The sequence below is a fragment of the Epinephelus lanceolatus genome, chromosome 22 (assembly GCF_041903045.1).
Source record: "Epinephelus lanceolatus isolate andai-2023 chromosome 22, ASM4190304v1, whole genome shotgun sequence".
Lineage (NCBI taxonomy): Eukaryota > Metazoa > Chordata > Actinopteri > Perciformes > Serranidae > Epinephelus > Epinephelus lanceolatus.
In genome coordinates this window covers 16235523-16263045 of record NC_135755.1, presented here as the reverse complement: position 1 = coordinate 16263045, position 27523 = coordinate 16235523, and the positions used below count along the sequence as shown (strand labels likewise).

General features: G+C 39.5%; 3 protein-coding genes and 2 long non-coding RNA genes across 10 annotated transcripts in view; all 5 read left to right on the top strand.

The window, feature by feature from the left end:
* Positions 1–5228, top strand: part of LOC144459945 (uncharacterized) — a 36204-nt gene extending 30976 nt beyond the window's left edge. Inside the window, exons 24-32 of the mRNA XM_078164782.1 lie at positions 113–388; positions 566–868; positions 2617–2952; positions 3257–3520; positions 3936–4055; positions 4177–4192; positions 4294–4382; positions 4532–4582; positions 4828–5228. Of these exons, the coding sequence (XP_078020908.1) occupies positions 113–388; positions 566–868; positions 2617–2952; positions 3257–3520; positions 3936–4055; positions 4177–4192; positions 4294–4382; positions 4532–4582; positions 4828–4901 (1529 nt within the window). The 3' untranslated portion in view covers positions 4902–5228. The remainder of the gene's footprint in view (positions 1–112; positions 389–565; positions 869–2616; positions 2953–3256; positions 3521–3935; positions 4056–4176; positions 4193–4293; positions 4383–4531; positions 4583–4827) is intronic.
* A 5665-nt stretch (positions 5229–10893) lies between these two features.
* LOC144459851 (uncharacterized) lies at positions 10894–12107 on the top strand. The gene is made up of 3 exons (XR_013488646.1): positions 10894–10939; positions 11114–11149; positions 11980–12107. It is a non-coding gene; the product is annotated as an uncharacterized LOC144459851 (long non-coding RNA).
* A 5-nt stretch (positions 12108–12112) lies between these two features.
* On the top strand, positions 12113–17616 carry LOC144459944 (sialoadhesin-like). Its single transcript, XM_078164781.1, has 5 exons — positions 12113–12257; positions 12438–12740; positions 16230–16544; positions 16849–17112; positions 17528–17616. The coding sequence occupies exons 1-5, from the start codon at positions 12143–12145 to the stop codon at positions 17614–17616; spliced, it is 1086 nt and encodes a 361-aa protein (XP_078020907.1). The 5' UTR covers positions 12113–12142.
* Positions 17617–17651: 35 nt separating this feature from the next.
* Positions 17652–18743, top strand: LOC144459849 (uncharacterized). The gene is made up of 4 exons (XR_013488644.1): positions 17652–17741; positions 17891–17941; positions 18194–18253; positions 18637–18743. It is a non-coding gene; the product is annotated as an uncharacterized LOC144459849 (long non-coding RNA).
* A 7505-nt stretch (positions 18744–26248) lies between these two features.
* Positions 26249–27523, top strand: part of LOC117246287 (Fc receptor-like protein 5) — a 120200-nt gene continuing 118925 nt past the window's right edge. For all 6 annotated transcript variants that reach the window (XM_078164617.1, XM_078164615.1, XM_078164614.1 and 3 more), the window contains exons 1-4: positions 26249–26370; positions 26474–26509; positions 26655–26924; positions 27229–27483. In XM_078164617.1, coding sequence (XP_078020743.1) covers positions 26334–26370; positions 26474–26509; positions 26655–26924; positions 27229–27483 — 598 coding nt within the window. In that variant the 5' untranslated portion in view covers positions 26249–26333. The remainder of the gene's footprint in view (positions 26371–26473; positions 26510–26654; positions 26925–27228; positions 27484–27523) is intronic.

Here is a 27523-nt window from a genome sequence, read left to right as displayed (position 1 = left end):
CAATAAATAATACACTGTGTATTTTTGAATGAGGATTAAGACTAACACTAAAATGAGTTTGATGTTTAATCTTTTCTAATTTTTATATTTGTGGCCTCTTGATCATGAACAGTCACAAACAGAGCTGTTGTGACCCTGCGACCCAACTGGCCTGAGATATACTATCTGGAGACGATCACACTTACATGTGAAATTGAAGATGGAGGAGACGCTGAGTGGGAGTATGAATGGACGACACCCCGCTCATACAGACCTGAAAAACAAAAGGAAAACATGATTAGAAATGTGTTGTCATCATACAACAGAGACTACAGGTGTATGGGCACACTGAAACATGAAAAGTCTTCAACAGAGTGGAGTGATGCTTTCACATTGAGAGTTTTGGATTGTAAGTCACATGTCATCAGTCGTCATTTTTGTTTTGCTGAATGTAAAAAAGAAATTATTGTTCCCTGTATTTTCAGACAGTGCACCTTTATATTTGAATTTGAATACAAGTCGTGGATGTCATCTACCAACAACACATTATAGCATGTCTTCATTCTGTGAAATCACTTTCCAACAGATAAACCTCAGCCTGTCCTCACTGTGTCTCCATTATGGCTGAGTCCTGGAGCCTCAGTAACTCTGAACTGCAGAGTTGAACATCCATCTGCAGGATGGAGGTTCTTCTGGTATAAGGCTGTTCCCAAACTGTCAGACGACTCCTACAGCTATGAGCTGATACCTGGCAGCATCAATGGGACTGAACAGGATTCCTACATTGTTGATGGACAGACACACACAGCAGGATATGTGTGCAGAGCTGGAAGAGGAGATCCAGTGTATTATACTCTTTACAGTGGACCTAAGTGTGTCTGGTCTGGAGGTAGGTTTAGTTTGAGTTTTTTTATGCTGACACAATAGTAGACATGCACTTGTTATGACTATTCCCTCACACCAACATCAAGGGCCGTATTAAACAACATTCTGAAAACACTCTCAGAGAGCTCCTAACAGCCTAAATACTTTTAGTAAGGAGTCCTAGCTTAGCAGTGATTTAGGAAAGTTCTCAGAGCAACTTTGAGCGAGGAAGGGACAGGAACTTTTACCTTAGTGAGAAGGTGTAATTGACATGGTTGCTAGGTATGATGCATTCTTTTAACAGATGTGATTGGTTTGAGCCTGCAAGGTGTAGACACCCAGTGGAAATGAAATGAACCACTGACTGTGAAAGTGTTGTTATTGATTAGTGTGATCACTCTGCTGATGGAAGGTTGAGACAGACTCAAGTCATCACTGCTGCACTGCTTCATTTTTCTAGTGCTTCAAATATCTTGCTATTGTGATCATTTTATGTCTGATGTTATAGCATTAATGTGTTGGATGGAAAATGTGTGCGTACCCTGAATGAGATCAACCACAAACATAATTCCTGCGCAATCTAATCTGTAGCACTTCATTAACTCACTGTCATCCAGTGTTTGGAGAATATTTCTCCTACCTCTTTGTGTTTCTGCCATTTTCTCCTCTGATTAAGAAACTCTTAAGTCTCTTAAAAGTCCTCCGCTTTACTCCTAACAGTTTTTCATCTTCGGAGCTCTTTGAAGCTCTACGATGATTTGTGAATAACTTTAATCTTTACGAGGACCTAGTCTTACCGTTAAGGACATTCTATGAAAACATCAGATACTGTCTTTTTCTTCTTTCCTTCCATCTATTTCTTCAGCTTCCCTTTCCTCTGTTCTTTTTTCCACTTTTATTTTGATGTACTTTCTTACTTCGCTCTATTTATGTTTGCTTGTTTCCTTCTTTCTGCCCCCCAAACCCTTCAATGCAGGGCTTTTAGGCGTAATGGGTTATTTGTCTGTTTTTGTGTTGCTGCTTTTATGTAATGGTTCCCTGTGGTACTTACATTTTATTATATACCTGTATTGGTGTGATCCTTTGCGTTTGAACTCCAGCATTTAAACACATTAAAACACAGTTAAACCAACTGATTGTTGACAGTATGGCCTTGTTTAATTTTTTCATTCTTTGTTTGTCTGCTTTTTATGTGTTACTTCCTTCAGTTTATGTTTGCTTGTTTCCTTCTCTCTGTCCCTCAAACCTTTAAATACAGGTCTTTTAGTTGTAATGGGGTATTTGTCTGTTCTGGTGTTGCTACTTCTACATAATGGTGCTTTACTGTGGCACTTTAACATCCAACAATTCTCTCCAAAATGCATTTTAGACATCAAATATATACTCACTTTTTATGCTTGCCCTTTTTTTGGGATTCACATTGAAATTATGTACCCAGAGAGCCGTAGTTCAATGTATGCACCCTTGCATTTGTGCAGTCTGTGAACTGCACATTCCTTCACAATTTGCACACGTCACCTTTGCACCAATGGCATAACGTGCACTGTGTTACACTGTTGCACAACTTAGCCACAACAATTAAATCCACATTAAACCTGAAGGGTTGTTTCCATGGTGGAATTTTAAATTCTATTATATACCTGTATTGGTGTGATCCTTTGTGTCTATACTCCAGCATTTAAACAGATTAAAACCAACAAGGAAATCAAATGATTGTTGACAGTATGGCCTTTTTTAATCTTTATTCTTTGTCTGCTTTTTATGTGTTTTTAGATTCTCATTCAGCAGCGTCTCTCACAGTGAGTCCTGACAGAATGCAACACTTCAGCAGAGAGCCTGTGTCACTGAGCTGTGAGGGAAACTCTACTGAGTGGAGAGTGAGCAGGTTTTCTGTAGATGGCTACACGACACACTCGTCTTCTTCTTCTTCTTCTTCTTCTTCTTCTTCTTCTTCTTCTTCTTCTTCTTCTTCTTCTTCTTCTTCCTCTTCTTCCTGGGGGACCATGACTGGATCCAGATGCAACATGGACCGTTACTGGCAGAGTGGAATCTTCTGGTGTGAGTCTGAAACAGGACAGTTCAGCAATGCAGTCAACATCACTATACAGTGTGAGTCTTAATTCATTTAAAAGATTTTGTTTCTGAAGTATTTTAACATTCTGTTACATAGTTTTGAAAAATTACCGTATTACAGTACATCAGTGAGCAACACTGAAACAAGCACTATAATCTTTTTGTTGGTTTGATGACAGAAAGATACATTTACAGTAAGACAGGGATTTCTCAGTTACTGTATGCAGCTGTAAAATCAATTCCAACATTTAATTCATTGTCATAATGTTACATCAGCTTGTTTAAGCTGCACCAGCTGATCTCTGCAACCAAATCTTTGTATTCTTTAATCTTTTTACAGACGGTGATATTATCCTGGTGAGCCCTGTCCATCCTGTTACTGAGGGAGATTCTGTCACTCTTGGCTGCAAATTGAGGACAGAAAAAGTTCCTTATAATGTGGATTTCTATAAAAATGACAAACTCATCCAGAGTGTTACTGGAGGGGAGCTGACTATCTCTGCAGTGTCAAAGTCTGATGAAGGCTTTTATAAATGTAAAGGAAAAGATTCACCACAAGGTTTGCAGAGATGGACGTCACCAGAGAGTTGGATGTCAGTAAAATGTGAGTATGATTCAAAATAGAATCTTTATTTGTCAGCTGTGTTACGGTCTGAGTTAGAAAAGTCATCACTAAATTAGAAGATGGGTAAGTTTCAGCTGAGTTTACCTGCAAGTTTGTTGATAGATATTAGTTTTATAAACTAGGGCATTAAGTGATGAAACACAGAAATAAAAAAGTAAATACATGTTAATAAATTAACTGTATATTACTTTATATTACAAAGGAATATTAACTTTGAGCCAAAGAAAAGTTTTCATCAAATAATAGGTTAGATTGAGAAGTTTTTACTGTGTGTTTATGTGTGAATCTAAATGTACATGGTGTGTGATCAGGGTTTATGAGTGTATGTCTTCTAATATTTGTACATTTATTTATGAGTCAGTACTTGTAATTATTAATATAATATTTATTATAGCAGCGTCCAGGCCTGAACAAAGCTCTCCATTTCCTGTGCTGTTGATTGTTGGGCTGGTTGGTGGAGTTTCACTGATTCTTCTCCTGCTGCTGTTTGTGTGTCGCTACACAAAGTCAAAAGGTGAGATCTTTTCCTGCTGATATCAGATTGTGATGTAATCACATGTACTGTAGTAACAATAGAACAATTTGCAATACTAAACAATGTCACAGTTAATGTCTTTTTTTTTCTTTTGTTACAGATTCATGCTTTATGAGGTCGGCCCAACACTCTCTTCTCTCATTCTGAACGTAACAGCAGCACATTACATGTTCCTTATTAAACCCACTGTATTTACTTCATGTTTTGGACCCACCAGGTCTCAGAGCACCAATCAGGGTCCTGCTCCAGACCACATGATCAACCAGGATGAAATGCAAGGCAGAGAGTATGCTTCTCTTCTCCACGGTCAGCCTTAATCCTGATTCATTTCATGATTTATCATCAAATCTAAGACTAACATTTTCAGTTTGGATTATCTGTTTTAGAAGATTAGGGAATTCCTACATAATGGGATTAAAATGATGAATACCTTGGCTTGATTTTCTGTTCTGTAGGTGACGTCTGTCTCTACGAAACAATCAGAGGCTCTGAAGAACCTGAACATGGTACAGTAGATACTTTTTGTTCAACATGAAGCAGAAATAATAGAGTTGGTTAAAGGACTGATTTTAAATGAATCCAGGGTTGTCACATATTCTGTAATTGATCTTAAAAACACTGATTGCTAACAAGGGTGCATTTTATGTAGTGAGAATGACATACAAAAGTTGAGATGCTTGTGTAGGCCAGTGTACCCTGAATACAGTACAGTAACTTGTCTTTTCATGAATTCATCTTATTCTTTTAACAGGGAGGAATAATGAGCCAGAGGAGCACGAATACTCAAATGTGACGACAGGATCAGCTGCAGTTTGTTCCAAATAACAGCAGAAGTTTGAGATGTTTGCAATTGAAATTGTAAAATATTATAAATATTTGGGCCTCTGCCTGGATACTAGACTCACTTTTAAAACCCATGTAGAACAACTATCAAGCAAACTGAGGGTCAAAATTGGATTTTTGTATAGAAACAAATCTTGTTTTCCTCCTGCTGGTTGAAAGATCATTGTTTAATCTACAGTCACGTCTGCTCTTGATTATGGTGATATTGTATATATGCATGCTTTCACTACGGTACATATTGAAGTAAGAATCTGTTTATTTTCCAGATCTGTATATTGGTGGCATCCTTAATTTACCATGTACTTAGTTAAAATGTTAACTAATAGAAATAAATAAATATTAATCATGAGACATTGATGGTTTGTAGCTCAAAATGTAATGCACTTGTCATACAAGACTCCATTCCTACGCTGTTTTCACAATCATGTCATTTTCTTTTTATTTTTACATGCAGCCCTTCTTTTAATATCCTTCTCTGAGCTTTTTTAAAATGTTATGTCTTGCTCCAACTAGAGCCGGAGAAAAAGCAGGCCAAGGCACCGCCTGTCAGTATGAGGTCATTTAACCCTCCTTCACTTCCTTTTCACACCTACAAAATGTGTTGCTGCATACACATTTAGACAACGACATCATCCTGTTAACAGCAGGGGGGTATTCCAACAACGTAGCTAAGAATATCCAGACTAAGGTGTAATCTTGAAGTTTGACTAAACGCCAACTCCCAATCTAGCTCCAACCCGTTCCATCAAGTGAAATCAGCTGGCTCCAACTGATGCTAATTCAAGCCTCACCTGACAAAACCTTAACTCATGCACGCGCCCAGGGAAAATAAAAAGCCCAAACTAGTCGAGTGAAGAAAATGTTGCAAAATGTCAAAAAGCAAAGGAAAGGAGCGAGCGGCGGCTTTTTCCTGATGGAATACCCCCCAGAGCGTTCTGCACACAGCAACAGATTACTTTAGAAATATTGTCTTCAGGGTAGCTGTGCATTTAAAATATCATGTAGTTAACCTGGAAGGTAAAATGCATATGATTATAAACATAGCAATAAAACCCGGGGGGTATTCCATCAAGCAGGCTAAAGGCAAATCCAGGCTTAAATGGCCAAGTCTGGCTAATGTGAGCCAGAGTTCTGTTCCATCAAAGTGGCTAAGATTAGCCTCACATCGGTAACCATGGAAACCGTGGTTCTGGCTAAGCCTGATACATCGAGCTAAACTCCGGTTTCCGTTCCATCAACCTGAGCCACAACTCCGTTCCATCAAAGTGGTTAACTGCCGGGCAATCCTGGTCTGTAGCAGGATTAAGGTGAGGATTAGCTCCATCTATGATCAAAAAATGTTCAATAGACAAGAACAGACACCTACAAGACAGTTCTGCCAGTGCTTTACACACTCACACCTGTCATGTAATGATAAAATAATATGTAGATCATAAAACATGTAACATAATTAATCTAAAAACATTAACTATTAAAAACAAATTAAAATGTAATAAAAATAAGATAATTAAAAAAAACACAACAGTAAAGCCAAAATCAATTTAATAAAAACAAAACTATAATAAAATGAAACTGAGGCATTAAAAAAAAGATTGTACATGAATATGTGATTGCCCTCCCATCCCCACCCCACTGTGTTTCCAATTGGCTAGCAAATTCACAGCCAATTAAGGTCAACTGACAACGGCCAGAGAAGGAGAGGGACACACCCAGAGAGACACAGAGACAGAGCAAGAGAGAGTAAATTAGGAAATAATGGCATGCCCCTTCATCGAGGATCCTGTTGATGAGGAGGCCCACATTGTCCAGAGGGCCTTCCAACCACCACCAGCCCCAAGGGTCTTCCAGGACAGGACCAACCCATTGATACAGATGGACTCCTATCTGTGGGAGAGGTACCGGTTCAGCAGGCAGAGCATAGTGTATCTATGCAGTTTGCTGGAACCACACATTATAAAGGTCACACGCCGCAGCCCGTCTCTGACCACTGTGCAGTCAGTCTGTATTGCACTGAGGTTCTTTGCTAGCAGTACATTCCTGTATAGTGTCGGTGATGCTGAGAGGCTAAGTAAGACAACTGTTTGCAGAGAGGTAAAAGTGAGGGATGAAAATGGGACACACACCATTGTGGTTTGTCTGTTCCTCATCCTATAGCACATTCCATACATTTAAGGGGATTTTCCTTATTTTTATATAATAAAGGATAGAGCTTACAGTTGACTCCCAAATGATGAGAAATAGATCATTGATTCACTATCACCTGCATTCACTTAATAGGTTTCCTCATCTCCACTGAGCTGATGGATTTGCTAAATGTCATTTTCTACAATCAATAGATAAATGTAATGTGATTATTTCCTATAAACTGATCATTTCGGAAATGTCATAATCTACAATCAATTTTGTGAAAAATGCGATGATTCACAAAAAATAGTTTGATTAAATGCATCATCTGAACTTTACATAGGAATCAGTAGATAAATGTGATAAATAGTCTTTCACTAATATTAATTTACACATTTAATTAGGCATTCTTGAATTGTTAGATTTAATAGGTGTTCTTATCTACATATATTTTGTCAAGATTTCTATAACATGACATTATGCTGAAATGCTGAATTTTCTTTGTCACTTGCGCATTTAGCCTGTCGGCGATATTCTGCCACGCCACCTGCCTTGCTTTATTAATCGCTGCAGTATTGCCTTTTTTCTTAATTATGTCCTTATAGTCCTCATACACTTCCATAAGGAGCATTTGCTCGGCTGTAGAAAAAGCCTCCGCTCGCTCCTTTCCTTTGCTTTTTGACATTTTGCAACATTTTCTTCACTCAACTAGTTTGGGCTTTTTATTTTCCCTGGGCGCGTGCATGAGTTGAGGCTTAACAGGTGAGGCTTGAATTAGCATCAGTTGGAGCCAGCTGATTTCACTTGATGGAACGGGTTGGAGCTAGATTGGGAGTTGGCGTTTAGTCAAACTTCAAGATTACACCTTAGTCTGGATATTCTTAGCTACGTTGATGGAATACCCCCCTGCTGTCACTGTGGTGTTGACTGCAGCTATCTCTGGTGGTGTTGGTTGCACAGAAATGAGGAAGAGGATGGTCGCAATCAATTTCACAGTCTCAAACACTGAAAGAAAACTTGTATCTCTAGACTTCAAGATCTTAAAGCACACTTAAACCACACATCAGATCTTGATGAATGAGTTATTCAAGTTGAAAATCTTTACTGATGTACACTGTATAATTTGTTGAGAACAAAATGACGTAATGACAGTCAGTGGAAACTACAATCATCAACCCACTGAGGGCTGGATTGAAATTCACACTGAAAATCAAAGTAAAAAAATGACTGATGCAACTTGTGTGAATTTTATCACAGCAACTCATAATGTGACTCAGTAGTGTGTATGGCACCCACGTGCCTGTACGCAATCCTGACAGTGTCTGGACATGCTCTTGATGAGTTGGTGGATGGTGTCCTGGGGGATCGCCTCCCAGACCTGGATAAGTTTAAGTTTAAGTTTATTTATTTTATTAATCCCCCTGAGGGGAAATTCAGTGTTTTCATTCTTGCTTGTCAATTACACACAGGTCTGAAAGACACACACATGCACAAACAGGACCTATACATGCGCAAAGTGGAGAGATGTCAGAGTGAGGGGGCTGCTCTTGGTCAGGCGCCCCGAGCGGTTGGGGGGTTCGGTGCCTTGCTCAAGGGCACCTCTGCAGTGCCCAGGAGGTGAACTGGCACCTCTCCAGCCACCAGTCCACGCTCCATATTTTGGTCCGGACGGGGACTCGAACAGGCGACCCTCCAGTTCCCAACCCAAGTCCCTATGGACTGAGCATCAGTGAGTTCCTGGACAATCTGTGGTGGTAGTTGGCAGTTTTAGATGCACTGATACATAACGTCCCATAGGTGCTCAGTTGGATTTAGGTCAGGAGAACCAGAGGGCCAGTCAATGGCATCAATGCCTTCATCATCCAAGAACTGCCTACACACTCTGGCCTCATGAGGCCGGGTATTGTCCTGCACCAGGAGGAACCCAGTGGACCCTGGCTTCCTCCTGCACCAGGAGGAATGCAGGGCCCACTGCACCAGCGTAAGGTCTGACAGTTGCTCTGAGGATTTCATCCTGGTACCTAACAGTCATCATGGCACCATATCACGTATATTTCGTGGATATTCATGTCTGTCACATGTTCCCATGTTAAGATGAAATTCGTCACAACTACACACACAGGAAGTTACAAACTGAATTTTAAGCTAAACATACACTGCTCAAAAAAATGTGTGTACTCATCACTACTTGTAGCATGAGGTGGTACCTGCAGCCCAGTCAGGTTGCACAGGTAGTCCAGCTACTCCAGGATGGCACATCCATATGTGTGGTCACAAGATTTGCTGTGTCTCCCAGCACTGTCTCAAGAGCATGGAGGAGACACCAGCAAACCGGCCATTACATGAGGAGAGCTGGACAGGACCGTAGATGGGCATCAACCCAGCAGCAGGACCAGTATCTGCTCCTTTGTGTGAGGAGGAACAGGAGCACTGCCAGAGCTCAACAAAATGACCTCCAGCAGGCTACTGGTGTGCATGTTTCCGACCACACTGTCAGAAACAGACTCCATGAGGGTGGCATGAGGGCCTGACGTCCTCTAATGGGACCTGTGCTCACAGCCCAGCACCATGCAGCTCGATTGGCATTCGCCAGAGACACCAGACGTGGCAGGTCCACCACTGGCGGCCCGGTCTCTCAGATGAGAGCAGGTTCATTGAGCACATGTGACAGGCGTGAATATCCGCGTGATATTCGTGTTATCAAACAGTACCCTGACTGCTGTTAGGTACCAGAATGAAATCCTCAGAGCGACTGTCAGACCTTACGCTGGTGCAGTGGGCCCTGGGTTCCTCCAGGTGCAGGACAGTGCCTGGCCTCATGTGGTCAGAGTGTGTAGGCAGTTCCTGGATGACAAAGGCATTGATGCCATTGACTGGCCCTCTTGTTCCCCTGACCTAAGTCCAACTGAGCACCTATGGGACGTTATGTATCAGTGCATCTGTTGCCGCCACAGTCTGTCCAGGAAACCATCTGCCAACTCAACAGGAGCATGCCCAGATGTTGTTAAGAGTGCATACATGCACGTAGGGGCCATACACACTACTGAGTCACATTATGAGTTGCCGTGATAAAATTCACACAAGTTGCATCAGTCAATTTTTTACATTGATTTTCAGTGTGAATTTGAATCCAGCCCTCAGTGGGTTGATGATTTTAGTTTCCACTGACTGTCGTTTCATCACTTTGTTCTCAACAAATTATACAATGTACGTCAGTAAAAATTTTCACCTTGAATAACTCGTTCATCAAGATGTGTGCTTTAAGATCTTGCAGACTAGAGATACAAGTTTTCTCACAGTGTTTGAGATTGTGAAATCGATTGTGTTCCTCATTTCTGAGTAAATCAACACCACCAGAGATAGTAGTCAACACCACAGTGACAGAGCAAAATACAAGAAACGGATGTCTAAATTCTGGACAGAGTGCCCACGAGACAATTTATATTTAGTTAAGTTATCACTTCCTGTGTGTGTAGTTGTGACAAATTTCATCATAACATTGCAAAATTTCATTTCTTTCCTTTTTATATTTGCAGGCAGCCCTTCTTTTAATATCCTTCTCTGAGCTTTATTGTGACAACTATGTGATCTAAGCTGTTGAGACAGTTGTATTTTCTGATTAAATCAGCCTTGCACATTGACAGTTCAACATATATGTGGTCAAACCCAAAGTGTTGTGAGGGCTAAACTCAGAAAAAGAAGATGTGGGAAACGTCTGATCTCATGTACTGTATCTACATATTTGAAATGTACGTAAGTTCTCTTTTTTTCTTCCTGGTACAGTGTCAGTCCTTCTGTTTATTAGAGGCGGACCCCTTCAAATAAAACAGAGTGCAGAGTGTTAGTGCTCGATGTGAGGATGGGGCTGACTTTGTTCTGCGTGCTGTTGTTATTCTGTGAGTACATAAGTGACTTTATTTGTTTGACAGATACAGATTAAGGAACATGTAGTGAGATGAACAGAGTATCATATGTTTGTCCAGCTCCAGCTGTTTTTAAATGCTTTTGTTTATTATGTATTTGACAGTTCAGCCAGTTTATAATGTCTTAAGTATCAATCTTTATTACAGTGCTGAATACACTCCTCGACTGTGGACACACTGAAGGTGACTGAACAATTTTCTGTCTTTTCTGTTTTGGGGTTTATTCACTATTTATTCACTATATTTGATCAATATATGTATCATTTCATGTAGCAGTTATGATGTGACTAAAGCAGTGATTAAGAGTGTGTCATTACATGTTCCTCAAACACTTTTTTAGGGTTTGAATGTTTGACAGTATCTATTATATGTTTGCGTGTGATTCCAGACGCTGAGCTGATCATTGAACCCAACTCACCCTATTTATTTAGTGGAGAGTCTGTTACCTTCATATGTGACATGAGAGAAGGAACAGACACTGACTGGCTTTACACATTCAACAGGAACGGTCGACCAGTTGTCTCGTTAAACACAAACAACTCGTGCTCACTCCCTAGAAAATAATAATGAATAATAGCTGAATAATAAAAATGTATTCTAAACCAAGCAACACAAAGACCTGTGGCCACTCTGAGAGCAGGCAGGACAACAGTACCAGTAGGGGGCACTCTGACACTGACCTGTTCTGTGGAAGGCTCTGCTGGATGGAAATATGACTGGTTCAGACGTTCCTCAGATTCCCATGAAACTATAATCGTTACAAATGGTGAACAAAACACAAGTGTCTCACAAGATGGTATCTGTCAGTGTCCGGAAGGAAGAGGAAAGCTAGTTCACTACACAGAGTACAGTGATCCAGTCAGTAAAGAAAAAAAATGACTAGTTGGCAAAATGACATGAAAAACAAAATGCAGTAACAATAGGTTACATTGTGTATTCATAAATTATGATTAAGACTAACATTGAAAACATTATGTTTTATGTTTTATCTTTTCTAACTTGTGCATAAACAGTTACAAACAGAGCTGTTGTGACCCTGCGACCCAACTGGCCTGAGATATACTATCTGGAGAGACGATCACACTTACATGTGAAATTGAGGATGGAGGAGACACTGAGTGGAAGTATGAATGGACGACACCCAGCTCAATCACTCTTAAAAAACAAAAGGAAAACATGATTAGATGTGCTTCGCCATCATACAATGGAGACTACAGGTGTATGGGCACACTGAAACATGAAAAGTCTTCAACAGAGTGGAGTGATGCTTTCACATTGAGAGTATCTGATTGTAAGTCACATGTCATCAGTCGTCATCTTTATTGTGGCTGTATTAAAAAAAGTGGAGTCTATGTTTACATATATGTATTACACATTGTGAGATAGAATGAGAGAATATATAAGCAGTGCATGTAATCCACCAACAATACATCATGACATGTTTTCATTCTGTGAAATCACTTTCCAACAGACAAACCCTGGCATATCCTCACTGTGTCTCCATTATGGCTGAGTCCTGGAGCCTCAGTAACTCTGAACTGCAGTGTTGAACATCCATCTGCAGGATGGAGGTTCTTCTGGTATAAGGCTGTTCCCAGACTGTCAGACAACTCCTACAGCTATGAGCTGATACCTGGCAGCATCCATGGGACTGAACAGGATTCCTACATTGTTGATGGACAGACACACACAGCAGGATATGTGTGCAGAGCTGGAAGAGGAGATCCAGTGTATTATACTCATTACAGTGAACCTAAGTGTGTCTGGTCTGGAGGTGGGTTTGTTTTGAATTTTCCAAACTACTGTACTAATAATTGTAACGTGAGTGAATCTCATGACCTCCTTTTCATTTTTACACATCATTTGTTTAAATCTTTGGCTTTGGAAATCCATAACTCAATCTTATAAGACTACGACATTACATTTTGAGTCACAAACCAAAAAAGTCTTGTGATTAATATTCATTTATTTCCATGTTAACTTTTTATCTAAAGACATTGTAAATTGAGAATGCCACCAATGCACAGATCTGGAAAATAAATCAAGTTTTTCTTTCATATGTATTGTTGTAAAACACTGAGATACATTTATTTTCTTTCCTTTCGTCCATTTCTTCAGCGTCCCTTTCCTCTACTCTGTTTTCCTGTTTTTATTTTCACGTATTTTCTTACCTACAACATATTTTTAGCTAATGACTCTGGTGACAATGTCATTCTTGTGCTTTTAGATTTAACGGCTGCGTTTGATACAGTGGACCACAAAATTTTAATATCTCGTCTAGAACACTGGGTGGGTATTAGGGGTTCAGCACTGGAGTGGTTTCGATCCTACTTAGTAGACCAAACCTTCAGTGTCAACATTGGTGACTTCACGTCCTCTTGTGCGTCCCTCCCATGTGGGGTACCACAAGGTTCGGTCTTAGGCCCTCTTCTGTTCTCTCTATATTTGCTCCCACTGGGTTCCATTTTACGCAAATACGGTATATATTTCCATTGCTATGCAGATGACTGCCAGATTTACTTGCCCCTTAAAAAGAAAAATGCACCTTCCTTGGGACCACTTTTTAAGTGTCTTAATGACTTAAAGGCCTGGATGGCACTAAACTTTTTAAACTTTAAAGGGCCAGTGTGTAATATTTGGGATGGTTTATTGTCAATCTGAATCTGAATCTGAATATTCTACCCATTAATATGTTTATATAAGTGTATAATCGCTATAACATAAAATTCGTTTGGTTTTCGTAGCCTTATAATTATGCTTTTATATATATATATAGCAAGGGCCCTGCTTTAGAGAGGTCGCCATCTTGCGCCGCCATGTATGTACGGCCGACCGAGCGGACAATCCAGCCACCCAGAGAACGCGTTTCGCGTGTATAAATGAACCAACGAAGAAAGCGGAAGGAAGGAAGAAGGAGGAGGAAACAGCAGAGAGTGTTAGTAGTTCGTCGATAGAGAGTAGTGAAAAGTTTTTTTAGTTATAAAGTTTGTGAATGGACCACACTTACCACACAACAGGAGAGAATGAACCCGAACCGTCATCTGCGAGGAAAAGAAGACGCAACTTCACTCCTTGTGATGCACTCTCTGCGGTGCTTTTCCTCCTGATGATATATCTCCCCAATAATGGTAGCAGTAGCACCGAATCCCATTCTGTGCATTCAGCCTCTCTTCTCGCCCGCTCAGCATCAAACACATGGAGTTCCTCATCTGTATGCTCCAGCTCAAACAGGTATGGCTCTGGGTCTGTGTCCGCTACAAGAAACTCTTCAAAATCGCGTTCAAAGTCGTCCATTGCAGCTACTATAGTCCGGAGATATCGCTAGGCTAAATAAACAGCTGAGCTCTGTTTACCGGCTACGCTGTCAGTCAGTGTGCGGGCTGGAGATTGGTGCAGCAGAGAGGGGAGGGGGTGTCCACTCAGAATGGTAAATGAGTATGTGTGTAAAGTTATGAAGTGTGTCTGTTACGCTAGAAGAGTCAAAGTTTGGGACGGAATCTTTTACCCCCTGGAGTGTTACCGGAGTTTCTGGAGTGCTCAAATAAACGGGCCTTTTTCCCGAATGCTCCTCTGGTCTCCTGCTCGTGAGTGATTCATTACAATATGTAACATGGCTTAGATTTCTAAATAAACATTCACCTCGTCGCTAGATAGACCTACTCCTGAAAAACTTGTGCGCAAGGCTTTTTGTCCCTACGAGGCCACCATCATTTACCCAACGGGAGGGGTGAGCGAGTGAGCCCTGCAATCTAGAATTTGACCACTGATGTCACTGTTTTCAACCCATTTTACACACTGGCCCTTTAATCTCGACAGTCAGATTAGGGCAGTTGTGAAGTCGAGTTTCTTTCAACTGAGGCTGCTAGAAAAATAAAACCTCTTCTCTCAAGGCAGCACTTAGAAATGATAATCCACGCCTTTGTAACTAGTCAGCTAGACTATTGCAACGCTTTATATTTAGGGGTTAGTGCATCCGCCGTCACCCGCCTCCAGATGGTGCAAAATGCTGCCGCACGCCTTTTAAGTGGCACTAACAAACATGAGCACATTTCCCCTATTTTAACCGCGTTACACTGGCTGCCCATACGTTTTAGGATCCATTTTAAAATTCTTTTATTTGTTTTTAAGTCTCTTAACGGCCTCGCCCCACTATACCTCTCTGAGCTGCTAGAGCCATACACTCCTACACGCCCTCTCAGGTCAGCTGACCAGCTGCTCCTGAAAGTCCCCAAAACGGCAAACAGGCTCAGAGGGGACCGCGCTTTCTCAGTTGTAGCACCAAAACTATGGAATGACCTGCCTCTCGATATCAGACAAGTTCCTTCACTGCATGTTTTTAAAAAGCGCCTTAAAACCCACCTGTTCTCCATGGCCTTTGATCCCGCATAAATTGATGTCTTTTAATTTGCTATTACTCTTTTTATTGACTAATTTTACTTATGTGCTGTGCCTTAAAATGTTTTAGTGGTTTTATATTGTGTTATTTTCTTGCACTTTTATGTTTTTATCTTTGTTGTTTTTATTTTGCTTTGTTTTATGTATATTTTATGTCTTATGCCTATTGTGCACTTTATGTTTAATTGTGTACAGCACTTTGGTCCACTGGGTTTTTAAAGTGCTTTATAAATAAAGTTGGTATGGTATTGTATGGTATGGTACCTCCTTCAGTTTATCTTTGCTTGTTTCCTTCTCTCTGTCCCTCAAACCTTTAAATACAGGACTTTTAGTTGTAATGGGGTATTTGTCTGTTCTGGTGTTGCTACTTCTACATAATGGTGCTTTACTGTGGTACTTTAACATCCAACAATTCTCTCCAAAATGCATTTTAGACATCAGTTATATACTCACTTTTTATGTTAGCTCTCTTCTTCTGCACTTCTTTCTTTGCATGGAGGTTATGTACCCAGAGAGCAGTAATGCAGGGTATGCACCCTTGTATTAGTGCAGTCTGTGAACTGCACATTCCTCCACCATTTGCCACTTGTCACCTTTGCACTAATGTCATAACATGCACTGTGTTACACTGGTGCATGACTAAGAATTGTTTCAGCCTCAACAATGACAACGATTAAATCCACATTAAACCTGAAGGATTGTTTCCATGGTGGAATTTTAAATTCTATTATATACCTGTATTGGTGTGATCCTTTGTGTCTATACTCCAGCATTTAAACAGATTAAAACCAACAAGGAAATCAAATGATTGTTGACAGTATGGCCTTTTTTAATCTTTATTCTTTGTCTGCTTTTTATGTGTTTTTAGATTCTCATTCAGCAGCGTCTCTCACAGTGAGTCCTGACAGAATGCAACACTTCAGCAGAGAGCCTGTGTCACTGAGCTGTGAGGGAAACTCTGCTGAGTGGAGAGTGAGCAGGTTTTCTGCAGATGGCTACACGACACACTCGTCTTCTTCTTCTTCTTCTTCTTCTTCTTCTTCTTCTTCTTCTTCTTCCTCTTCTTCCTGGGGGAACATGACTGGATCCAGATGTAACATGGACCGTTACTGGCAGAGTGGAGTCTACTGGTGTGAGTCTGAAACAGGACAGTTCAGCAATGCAGTCAACATCACTATACAGTGTGAGTCTTAATTCATTTAAAAGATGTTGTTTCTGAAGTATTTTAACATTCTGTTACATAGTTTTGAAAAATTACTGTATTACAGTACATCAGTGAGCAACACTGAAACAAGTACTATAATCTTTTTGTTGGTTTGATGACAGAAAGATACATTTACAGTAAGACAGGGATTTCTCAGTTACTGCATGCAGCTGTAAAATCAATTCCAACATTTAATTCATTGTCATAATGTTACATCAGCTTGTTTAAGCTGCACCAGCTGATCTCTGCGACCAAATCTTTGTATTCTTTAATCTTTTTACAGACGGTGATATTATCCTGGTGAGCCCTGTCCATCCTGTTACTGAGGGAGATTCTGTCACTCTTGGCTGCAAATTGAGGACAGAAAAAGTTCCTTATAATGTGGATTTCTATAAAAATGACAAACTCATCCAGAGTGTTACTGGAGGGGAGCTGACTATCTCTGCAGTGTCAAAGTCTGATGAAGGCTTTTATAAATGTAAAGGAAAAGATTCACCACAAGGTTTGCAGAGATGGACGTCACCAGAGAGTTGGATGTCAGTAAAATGTGAGTATGATTCAAAACACAATCTTTATTTGTCAGCTGTGTTACGGTCTGAGTTAGAAAAGTCATCACTAAATTAGAAGATGGGTAAGTTTCAGCTGAGTTTACCTGCAAGTTTGTTGTTAGATATTAGTTTTATAAACTAGGGCATTAAGTGATGAAACACAGAAATAAAAAAGTAAATACATGTTAATAAATTAACTGTATATTACTTTATATTACAAAGGAATATTAACTTTGAGCCAAAGAAAAGTTTTCATCAAATAATAGGTTAGATTGAGAAGTTTTTACTGTGTGTTTATGTGTGAATCTAAATGTACATGGTGTGTGATCAGGGTTTATGAGCGTATGTCTTCTAATATTTGTACATTTATTTATGAGTCAGTACTTGTAATTATTAATATAATATTTATTATAGCAGCGTCCAGGCCTGAACAAAGCTCTCGGCCCAACACTCTCTTCTCTCATACTGAACGTAACAGCAGCACATTACATGTTCCTTATTAAACCCACTGTATTTACTTCATGTTTTGGACCCACCAGGTCTCAGAGCACCAATCAGGGTCCTGCTCCAGACCACATGATCAACCAGGATGAAATGCAAGGCAGAGAGTATGCTTCTCTTCTCCATGGTCAGCCTTAATCCTGATTCATTTTATGATTTATCATCAAATCTAAGACTAACATTTTCAGTTTTGATTATCTGTTTTAGAAGATTGGGGAATTCCTACATAATGGGATTAAAATGTTTAATACCTTGGCTTGATTTTCTGTTCTGTAGGTGACGTCTGTCTCTACGAAACAATCAGAGGCTCTGAAGAACCTGAACATGGTACAGTATATACTTTTTGTTCAACATGGAGCAGAAATAATAGAGTTGGTTAAAGGACTGATTTTAAATGAATCCAGGGTTGTCACATATTCTGTAATTGATCTTAAAAACACTGATTGCTAAGAGGGTTGCGTGCATCATTTTATGTGGTGAGAATGACATGCAACAGTTGAGATGCTTGTGTAGGCCAGTGTACCCTGAATACAGTACAGTAACTTGTCTTTTCATGAATTCATCTTATTCTTTTAACAGGGAGGAATAATGAGCCAGAGGAGCACGAATACTCAAATGTGACGACAGGATCAGCTGCAGGTACAGTCAAGTACAATAAACTTTGTACTAAATATAAATATTCTATGTAATTCTATTTTCTATAATATAAGATTTTATTAGATGCTGTGCTGCCTGTCACATTGTAAGTTTTTAATAGCACCACCAGGAGTCAGCAATGGTCAAATCCTTCATCTACAAAGTACAAGAGATTTACACTTTTTGATACTATTATTTTTATGTTTGTTTTTTTACACCGATTAATATATGGCACATTTACATCTCATCTCACACAAATTAGTTGTCGCCACTGTCACTGACAATCATTTCATGTTGTGTAATAACAGAGTTGAATGTCAAAAAGCACCCATTCATTCTTAGATGAGCTTAATTCTCTTAATTCTTTTCCTTTGGTTTTCTTCCAGATCTCCAGATCAATAAAGAGATCTGCATCAACAAAACCCACAGAATGGATGACATGATAAACTAAACCTTTGTTTAAACAGTATTTGCAGCTTTTATATATACAGTACAGGCCAAACGTTTGGACACACCTTCTCATTCAATGCGTTTTCTTTATTTTCATGACTATTTACATTGTAGATTCTCACTGAAGGCATCAAAACTATGAATGAACACATGTGGAGTTATGTACTTAACAAAAAAAGGTGAAATAACTGAAAACATGTTTTATATTCTAGTTTCTTCAAAATAGCCACCCTTTGCTCTGATTACTGCTTTGCACACTCTTGGCATTCTCTCCATGAGCTTCAAGAGGTAGTCACCTGAAATGGTTTTCCAACAGTCTTGAAGGAGTTCCCAGAGGTGTTTAGCACTTGTTGGCCCCTTTGCCTTCACTCTGCGGTCCAGCTCACCCCAAACCATCTGGATTGGGTTCAGGTCCGGTGACTGTGGAGGCCAGGTCATCTGCCGCAGCACTCCATCACTCTCCTTCTTGGTCAAATAGCCCTTACACAGCCTGGAGGTGTGTTTGGGGTCATTGTCCTGTTGAAAAATAAATGATCGTCCAACTAAACACAAACCGGATGGGATGGCATGTCGCTGCAGGATGCTGTGGTAGCCATGCTGGTTCAGTGTGCCTTCAATTTTGAATAAATCCCCAACAGTGTCACCAGCAAAACACCCCCACACCATCACACCTCCTCCTCCATGCTTCACAGTGGGAACCAGGCATGTGGAATCCATCCGTTCACCTTTTCTGCGTCTCACAAAGACACGGCGGTTGGAACCAAAGATCTCAAATTTGGACTCATCAGACCAAAGCACAGATTTCCACTGGTCTAATGTCCATTCCTTGTGTTTCTTGGCCCAAACAAATCTCTTCTGCTTGTTGCCTCTCCTTAGCAGTGGTTTCCTAGCAGCTATTTGACCATGAAGGCCTGATTGGCGCAGTCTCCTCTTAACAGTTGTTCTAGAGATGGGTCTGCTGCTAGAACTCTGTGTGGCATTCATCTGGTCTCTGATCTGAGCTGCTGTTAACTTGCGATTTCTGAGGCTGGTGACTCGGATGAACTTATCCTCAGAAGCAGAGGTGACTCTTGGTCTTCCTTTCCTGGGTCGGTCCTCATGTGTGCCAGTTTCGTTGTAGCGCTTGATGGTTTTTGCGACTCCACTTGGGGACACATTTAAAGTTTTTGCAATTTTCCGGACTGACTGACCTTCATTTCTTAAAGTAATGATGGCCACTCGTTTTTCTTTAGTTAGCTGATTGGTTCTTGCCATAATATGAATTTTAACAGTTGTCCAATAGGGCTGTCGGCTGTGTATTAACCTGACTTCTGCACAACACAACTGATGGTCCCAACCCCATTGATAAAGCAAGAAATTCCACTAATTAACCCTGATAAGGCACACCTGTGAAGTGGAAACCATTTCAGGTGACTACCTCTTGAAGCTCATGGAGAGAATGCCAAGAGTGTGCAAAGCAGTAATCAGAGCAAAGGGTGGCTATTTTGAAGAAACTAGAATATAAAACATGTTTTCAGTTATTTCACCTTTTTTTGTTAAGTACATAACTCCACATGTGTTCATTCATAGTTTTGATGCCTTCAGTGAGAATCTACAATGTAAATAGTCATGAAAATAAAGAAAACGCATTGAATGAGAAGGTGTGTCCAAACTTTTGGCCTGTACTGTATGTATATATATATATATATATATATATATATATATATATACACATATACATACACACACACACACACACACATATATACATATATATACATTCAAATAATTTGTTGTGTTTCTGTGGAATATTTATCTGTTGTATTGCCTCTTACAATTTACAGCCACTTCATTTTTTAAAGCTCCTGTAGACAACTTCAGATGCAGTTTGTTCCAAATAACAGCAGAAGTTTGAGATGTTTGCAATTGAAATTGTAAAATATTATAAATATTTGGGCCTCTGCCTGGATACTAGACTCACTTTTAAAACCCATGTAGAACAACTATCAAGCAAACTGAAGGTCAAAATTGGATTTCTGTATAGAAACAAATCTTGTTTTTCTCCTAGCTAGTCAAAACACCATTGTTTAATCTACAGTCACGTCTGCTCTTGATTATGGTGATATTGTATATATGCATGCTTTCACTACGGTACATATTGAAGTAAGAATCTGTTTATTTTCCAGATCTGTATAGTGGTGGCATTCTCAATTTACCATGTTTTAAGTTAAAAATGTTAACTAATAAATAAAATAAATATATATTTTTTATATATATATAAAATAAATATTAATCATGAGACATTGATGGTTTGTAGCTCAAAATGTAATGCACTTGTCATACAAGACTCCATTCCTACGCTGTTTTCACAATCATGTCATTTTCTTTTTATTTTTACATGCAGCCCTTCTTTTAATATTCTTCTCTGAGCTTTATTGTGACAACTATGTGATCTAAACTGTTGAGACAGTTGTATTTTCTGATTAAATCAGCATTACATTGTACGCTATGATTTTTGTTTGTTTATTTCTTAACTGTCATTAAAAATCTTCCAAAATATCTTCTGTATACTATAAATAGCTTCTGTATTGTTAAAAGTATGGTTGACCATTTCATGTATCAATAAACTTTTGTTCCAATAGTTTGCTGTCGCCAGTGTTTTTAATTGTTCTTAAATGATTTCCTGTACATAAGCAGTTTATTTGTTTGTCTTCTCTCTGATTGTAGTGATCCAGTAAAGTCATGCTTTTGTTAGGTGTATGTTTCTTTGATAGAAATCTAAAAACGTGCACATTTTTATGCAGATGACATGCTTTTATGTGTCAGCGGCTCTTCTCTTAATCAGGCCATGGAAAATCTACACACTGCTCTGATATATTTCAGATCTCTCTCATCAAACATGAGCTTCTTTTAAATTCTGGTACATTTAAAACAAGCTTATGTTCTCTAGGTCACAGGTTTCCAACCTGGGAGTCCTGACACCCACTAAGGGTCACCAAAACTTCACAGGGGGTTTGGAGGCCTTCTTGATTTTAAGGGGTGTAAGACAATTTTTTCTAAAAAAAAAACAAAAAACATAATAATAATACATACAAGGTCAAAATTAGATTTTTGTATAGAAACAAATCTTGTTTTTCTCCTGCTCATTGAAATACTATTTTTTAATCTGCAGTCACGTCTGCTCCTGATTACGGAAATATTGTATATATGCATGCTTCTTCCTCCACCTTAAAGCCTCTTGACTCTGTGATTCACAAAGCGCTGCACTTCATCATAGGTGGTACATTTCTCACACTCCATTGCATCTTCTATGAAAAGGTGGGATGGTCCTCCTTAACAAACAGAAGGGAGCAGCATTGTATCTTGTTCATTTATAAGGTTCTACTGCAAAAACTGCTGTGTTACCTCTGCTCTCTGGTTAGTGTAAGTGTGACAAAAAACTTTTTATAATATGCCGTAATTCCCTCTCTAATTTCTTTTTTATATTGCTGTGAAAACATCAACAAATTTCTCCTTCAAACAGCTGGATTTATTCAAGTTTCTCTCCAAAAGCTACATTTTACAAGATTACACTGAACACATCATGAGAATGTTGTAATGTACCTTCGCCAAATAGTATTTTTTACTGAATAGAGGGTGAAGGCACCACAATGTAAATCAATGGAGCTGTCCATTGTGGCCACCGGCTGCTCAGAGGTAATGATAACTAGCTCTCCTCCTGATTTCAACACGGATTTACTGCTGTTGTTGTTGTTGTTGTTGTGTTTTATTTTATTTCTCTCCACATACACTCCTCTCAGTAGTGTAGTGATAGCTGATGAGGTGGGTGTACTAATAGGTAGATGAGTGGGTTACAGAGGAGAAGGTGGGTGTACTCTTTATTCCAATAGCTTTGTGGCTGACAGGTGGGTGGACTGTGGCAGACGCCAACAGACTGTGATGACACACTGAAACTTTTTGTTGTTGCTGTTGTAACAGGTGCAATTTTGGCGCCCCCCTTGGGATGGTGCCCTAGGCGGCCGCCTATATCGCCTATGGCAAGAACCGCCACTGGGTGTAGGAGCAGTTTCTGCAACACCCACCCAAACAGACAGATTGAGGCATTGGGTGATTTGTTGGCACCCTCTGGTGGCAACTAGTAGGAATAACAACATCAATAAATTTGTACCAACACAGGACTCAGATAAAGCCTCCACAACACACATATGCATGTGTAACTGAATGGTTTAAGAAATTTTTTCATAAATTTATTTCCCTAGCCATTGAGTGCCCCTACAGTATCCCAGCATACCTAGGCTTTGTCTAAACTTTCTATGTCAGCAGCCGGTTCTGGTAACACAAAATTTACATGAAGGTTCAAGCCACGTGGTCTTTATCAAAGATTCATAGGCAAAAGAGACTTTAACTTCCACATATTATTTAAAAATAAACAGAGATGTACAATGGCAGATGCCAACTGTGTAACAATGTACAGTGTATGTGATTTTATTTGTAAACTGGACGATAGAACTTTTTTGAAGTCACAATGAAAACATGTGGTGTATGCATTTAAAGGGGTGTCTGATGTCATGAAAGGTTTGAGAAAATCTTGAAGGCGGTCTTGCACTAAATACTGCAAGTTAAAGAAACATGTATCATAAGGACTGCCATAATAACCTTAACAATGAAATCTGCAGACCAAGAAGACCCATACACTGGCTAAAGACAAAGAAGCATTCAGATCTTACCTTCCACAATCAGTATGTGTTTCTCCACTGAGTCAACATAATCCCCATCAGTGACTGAAACTTGATAGCTGCCATTGTCTGTCTCGTTGAGTTTGTTGATACACACGGAGTCTGTCAGGACTCACTGTGAGAGATGCTGCTGAACAAGAATCTAAAAAACACATAAAAAGCAGACAAAGCATTAAAAAACGAAAAAGGCCATAAAGTCAACAATCATTTGATTTCCTTGTTGATTTTAATCTGTTTAAATGCTGGAGTATAGACACAAAGGATCACACACATGGAAACAATCCTTCAGGTTTAATGTGGATTTAATATCACATACACCTCCAAACCCTGCATGTCCAACTGCATTATTACTCAACAAAACTCAGTACACACACAGTAAACTGCAGCAACTACATGCTGCAAACATGGTGACAGTCCCACACTTCCTGCCCAACCTCTGCAGGTAGCATGCAGGGACGTCACACGGTCACAGCATTTTAGACAACACTAGTATTGCACTAAGTAGTTCATAATTATAACAGATAATTGTTGGGCATTTTGCATTTTTCATAGTTGTGTGTTCTGTTTCTACACAGAGAGCAATGATGGAAATGATCAACTGAACTATAGTGAAATAATCCCTATTTACAGTATTATCAGAGTTGTGGGTGTAAAAATACTTTTAGATCAGGATGATTTCATGTTTTGGAAGATTTTTTATGACCATTAAGAAATAAACAAACAAAAACCACAGGGTACAATGCAATGCTCATTTAATCAGAAAATACAACTGTCTCAACAGCTGAGATCAGATAGTTGTCACAATAAAGCTCAGAGAAGGATGTTAAAAGAAGGGCCGCATGTAAACATAAATAGAAAATGACATGATTGTGAAAATTAACTTTTGCACCAGTAGAGTCTGTGATGCATCGTTCAATCTCACACACACACACACACACACACACACACACACACAGGAAGTGACTAAATGAACATTAATTAAATATAAATTGTCTCCTGGGCACTCTGTCCAGAATTTAAACATTGTTTTCTTTGACTTTGCCATAAACATCATAAAATAAAACATCAATCACCAAATGTTGCTTTTTTAAAATGTTATGTCTCCAACTAGAGCCGGAGAAAAAGCCGACCAAAGCACTGCCTGTCAGTATGAGGTCATTAAACCCTCCTTCACTTCCTTTTCACACCTACAAAATGTGTTGCTGCATACACATTTAGACAACGACATCATCCCATTAACACCACAACGTTCTGCACACAGCAACAGATTACTTTAGAAATATTGTCTTCAGGGTAGCTGTGCATTTAAAATATCATGTAGTTAACCTGGAAGGTAAAATGCATATGATTATAAACATAGCAATAAAATCTGCTGTCTCTGTGGTGTTGACTGCAACTATCTCTGGTGGTGTTGGTTTATAAAAATATGAGAAAGGGGACGGCTACATTTGATTTCACAATCTTAAACACTGAGAGAAAACTTGTATCTCTAGTCTGCAAATCTTAAAGCACACTTAAATCACACATCAGATCTTGATGAACGAGTTATTCTCAAGTAAAGTACAAGTACATCAAAATGATACTTAAGTACAGGACCTAAGTCGTAATGTACTTTGTTCATTTCCACCACCACTACTTTGTTGATACACTGATTGAATATGCTTAGGGGGTCAAACTGAGGTGTTAGCTAACTGTAACTGTTTTGGGGTGGGTGCAGTGCTGTGTAAGGCATGGCTAGGAGTGATATAGGGCATGTATTGATAAATGTCACAATAATTAGTAATTTACACGACAGATGGAATTATCAGTCCCTTTAGTAGCCTACATTTACCTCTGTCAGGTGATCAGTTAACGTTCTTGACAGTTGGCCTGATAATGAAAATGATCACTATCCTCGTGACAGTAACATCAAGGTTAAATGCTTTGAAAGAGATGATGTCACTGGTGTGTCTCTGCTACATGATTCTTTCTTCCCGTCTTCTCATCAGCACCATCAGCTGTTACCGCCACTGGACCAAACAGGTTACAATGACAAGAGATGACACTGATAATTGACAGCCACAAGAGGGAGCACTTACAGCGCAGCCACCATTTTTGACTGAACGCTGCCCCGATCAATCAATCAAAATAAAAGCATACTAAGCATTAGTTATGTTAGCCACATTCTTGGAACCCATTGGCTGTATCGCCGTCTGACTTTCAGCAGATGGCGATACAGCCTCTGGGGCAGAACCCCGGTTTTTTGGCATTCCGGTTTGATTTGGGCGGAGGAGGCGAATTTCCATTTCCGACTTCCGTTTATATATAAGTAAATATGCTGAACCATTGCGATGGATTCAGAGTTTGCAGTGACGCCAATTATGTTCCGCCTCGTTAGTTCACCGCATGGACCGTTTAACCTGGCAACAACTGCACCCGGCTCAAACGTGACTGATCAATATCACGCGGACCACATACGGAAACCAGGGCTCTTCCGCTCTTCTTCCAGAGGCAAGATCTCCAGGGTTTGCCTACAGACTCTACATTCACTGAATGTGAAACCTCATAAAACCTGTAACATTTTTCTGTGAAATTAAAGTACATGTCCACAGAGTAAGTTCTGTGTATTTGCAAATCGATTAGTAGATTGTCTTGTGTGGGTCACAACAAATAAAGTCCAACAAAAACTAACATTAAAATATGCCATGGTGAAGCCAGTCTGGTTGGGTGAGCTTCGTGTAAAAGGGAAGGAAGTACAGAATGCAATGATTCAGAGGAAGAAGTGAGAGAAAACTTCCTGTCCAGTATTTATGTGTAATGCATCTTCTGTCATCCCACAGTTTCTGATCTTTCATCATATGATTCACACGTTCTGAGCTTTTTCTTTACACAGCGTAGAAGCATTTCTCAGAGGCAGAGTAACAGTCGTGAGTGTGAAGATGGGGCACACTCTGCTCTGTGTGCTGGGGGTTTTCTGTGAGTACATCAGTGACTTTGAAAGAATTGTTGCCATTAATGAAAGAAATGATCATTCCTGTAAGTTTGATAATGTCTGATGAAGTTCCAATTTTTATCTCAGCACTGAATTTACTCCTCTACTGTGGACATGCTCAAGGTAATTATACTTCTTCTTGTTTATATATTCACTCGAGACAAATATTCAACAACTGCATCACTTTTCACCATTTTCTGTGTGTTCTGTTTCGGCAGTGTTTAATTAATACAATAAAGAAAACACAATGTTTATGTTGGTTTTATAGATGCTGTGCTGACCATTGAACCAAACTGGTCCACTTTATTTACCGGAGAGTCTGTTACCTTCATATGTGACATGAGGGAAGGAGAAGACACCGACTGGTATTACAAAATCAAGAGGGATCATCAAGAATTTCTCCCCTTCAACCCCGATAAGAGATATACATCACAATCTCTGTCGACAGACGACAGTGGTGAATACCAGTGCATTGGTGATCACAAGCGCTCACCATATTCAAGAAAAGAAAGTAATAAAGTTTCTCTAACTGTATCAGGTAAGTGATACATTTTACCACCATGACCAAGTTCACTACAAGCATTACTTTATGTATTCATTTATGTTTATCAGCCATGTTGATATGATCACCCTGTTTGGCAAAGTGCCAATATATAATGTATGAATGTTGTTAATCTTGTTTAAAAAGTTTTAGATTGAGAAAAAGACTCTAACTGTTATTACACAATCCACAGGGATGGTCAAGAATTTGTCCCCTACGACTCAAACAAGATCTTCATATGACTGATATGTTCATTTGTTGAGATGATTTAATGAAACACCTACTGACCTGTGTTCCACAGACAAAGATGTGATCCTGGAAAGTCCTGCATCCACTGTGTTTGAAGGAGAATCAGTGACCCTGCGCTGTCGACATCGTACTCAGACAAAGGAGAAGAATGCTGTTTTCTACAAAGACGGATCACCTATTGAAACAGACACAAACCATCAGTCAGCGATGTCTTCAGAAAACACAGTTCAAGTCATTTCAGATGGGAGCTCTTACATGTGTAAATTTGAGGACGAAGAATCTGAACCAGTAAAACTCAAAATGGAACGTAAGTAGTTTTCATACTAGAGTCTCAAAATTTAAGGGCA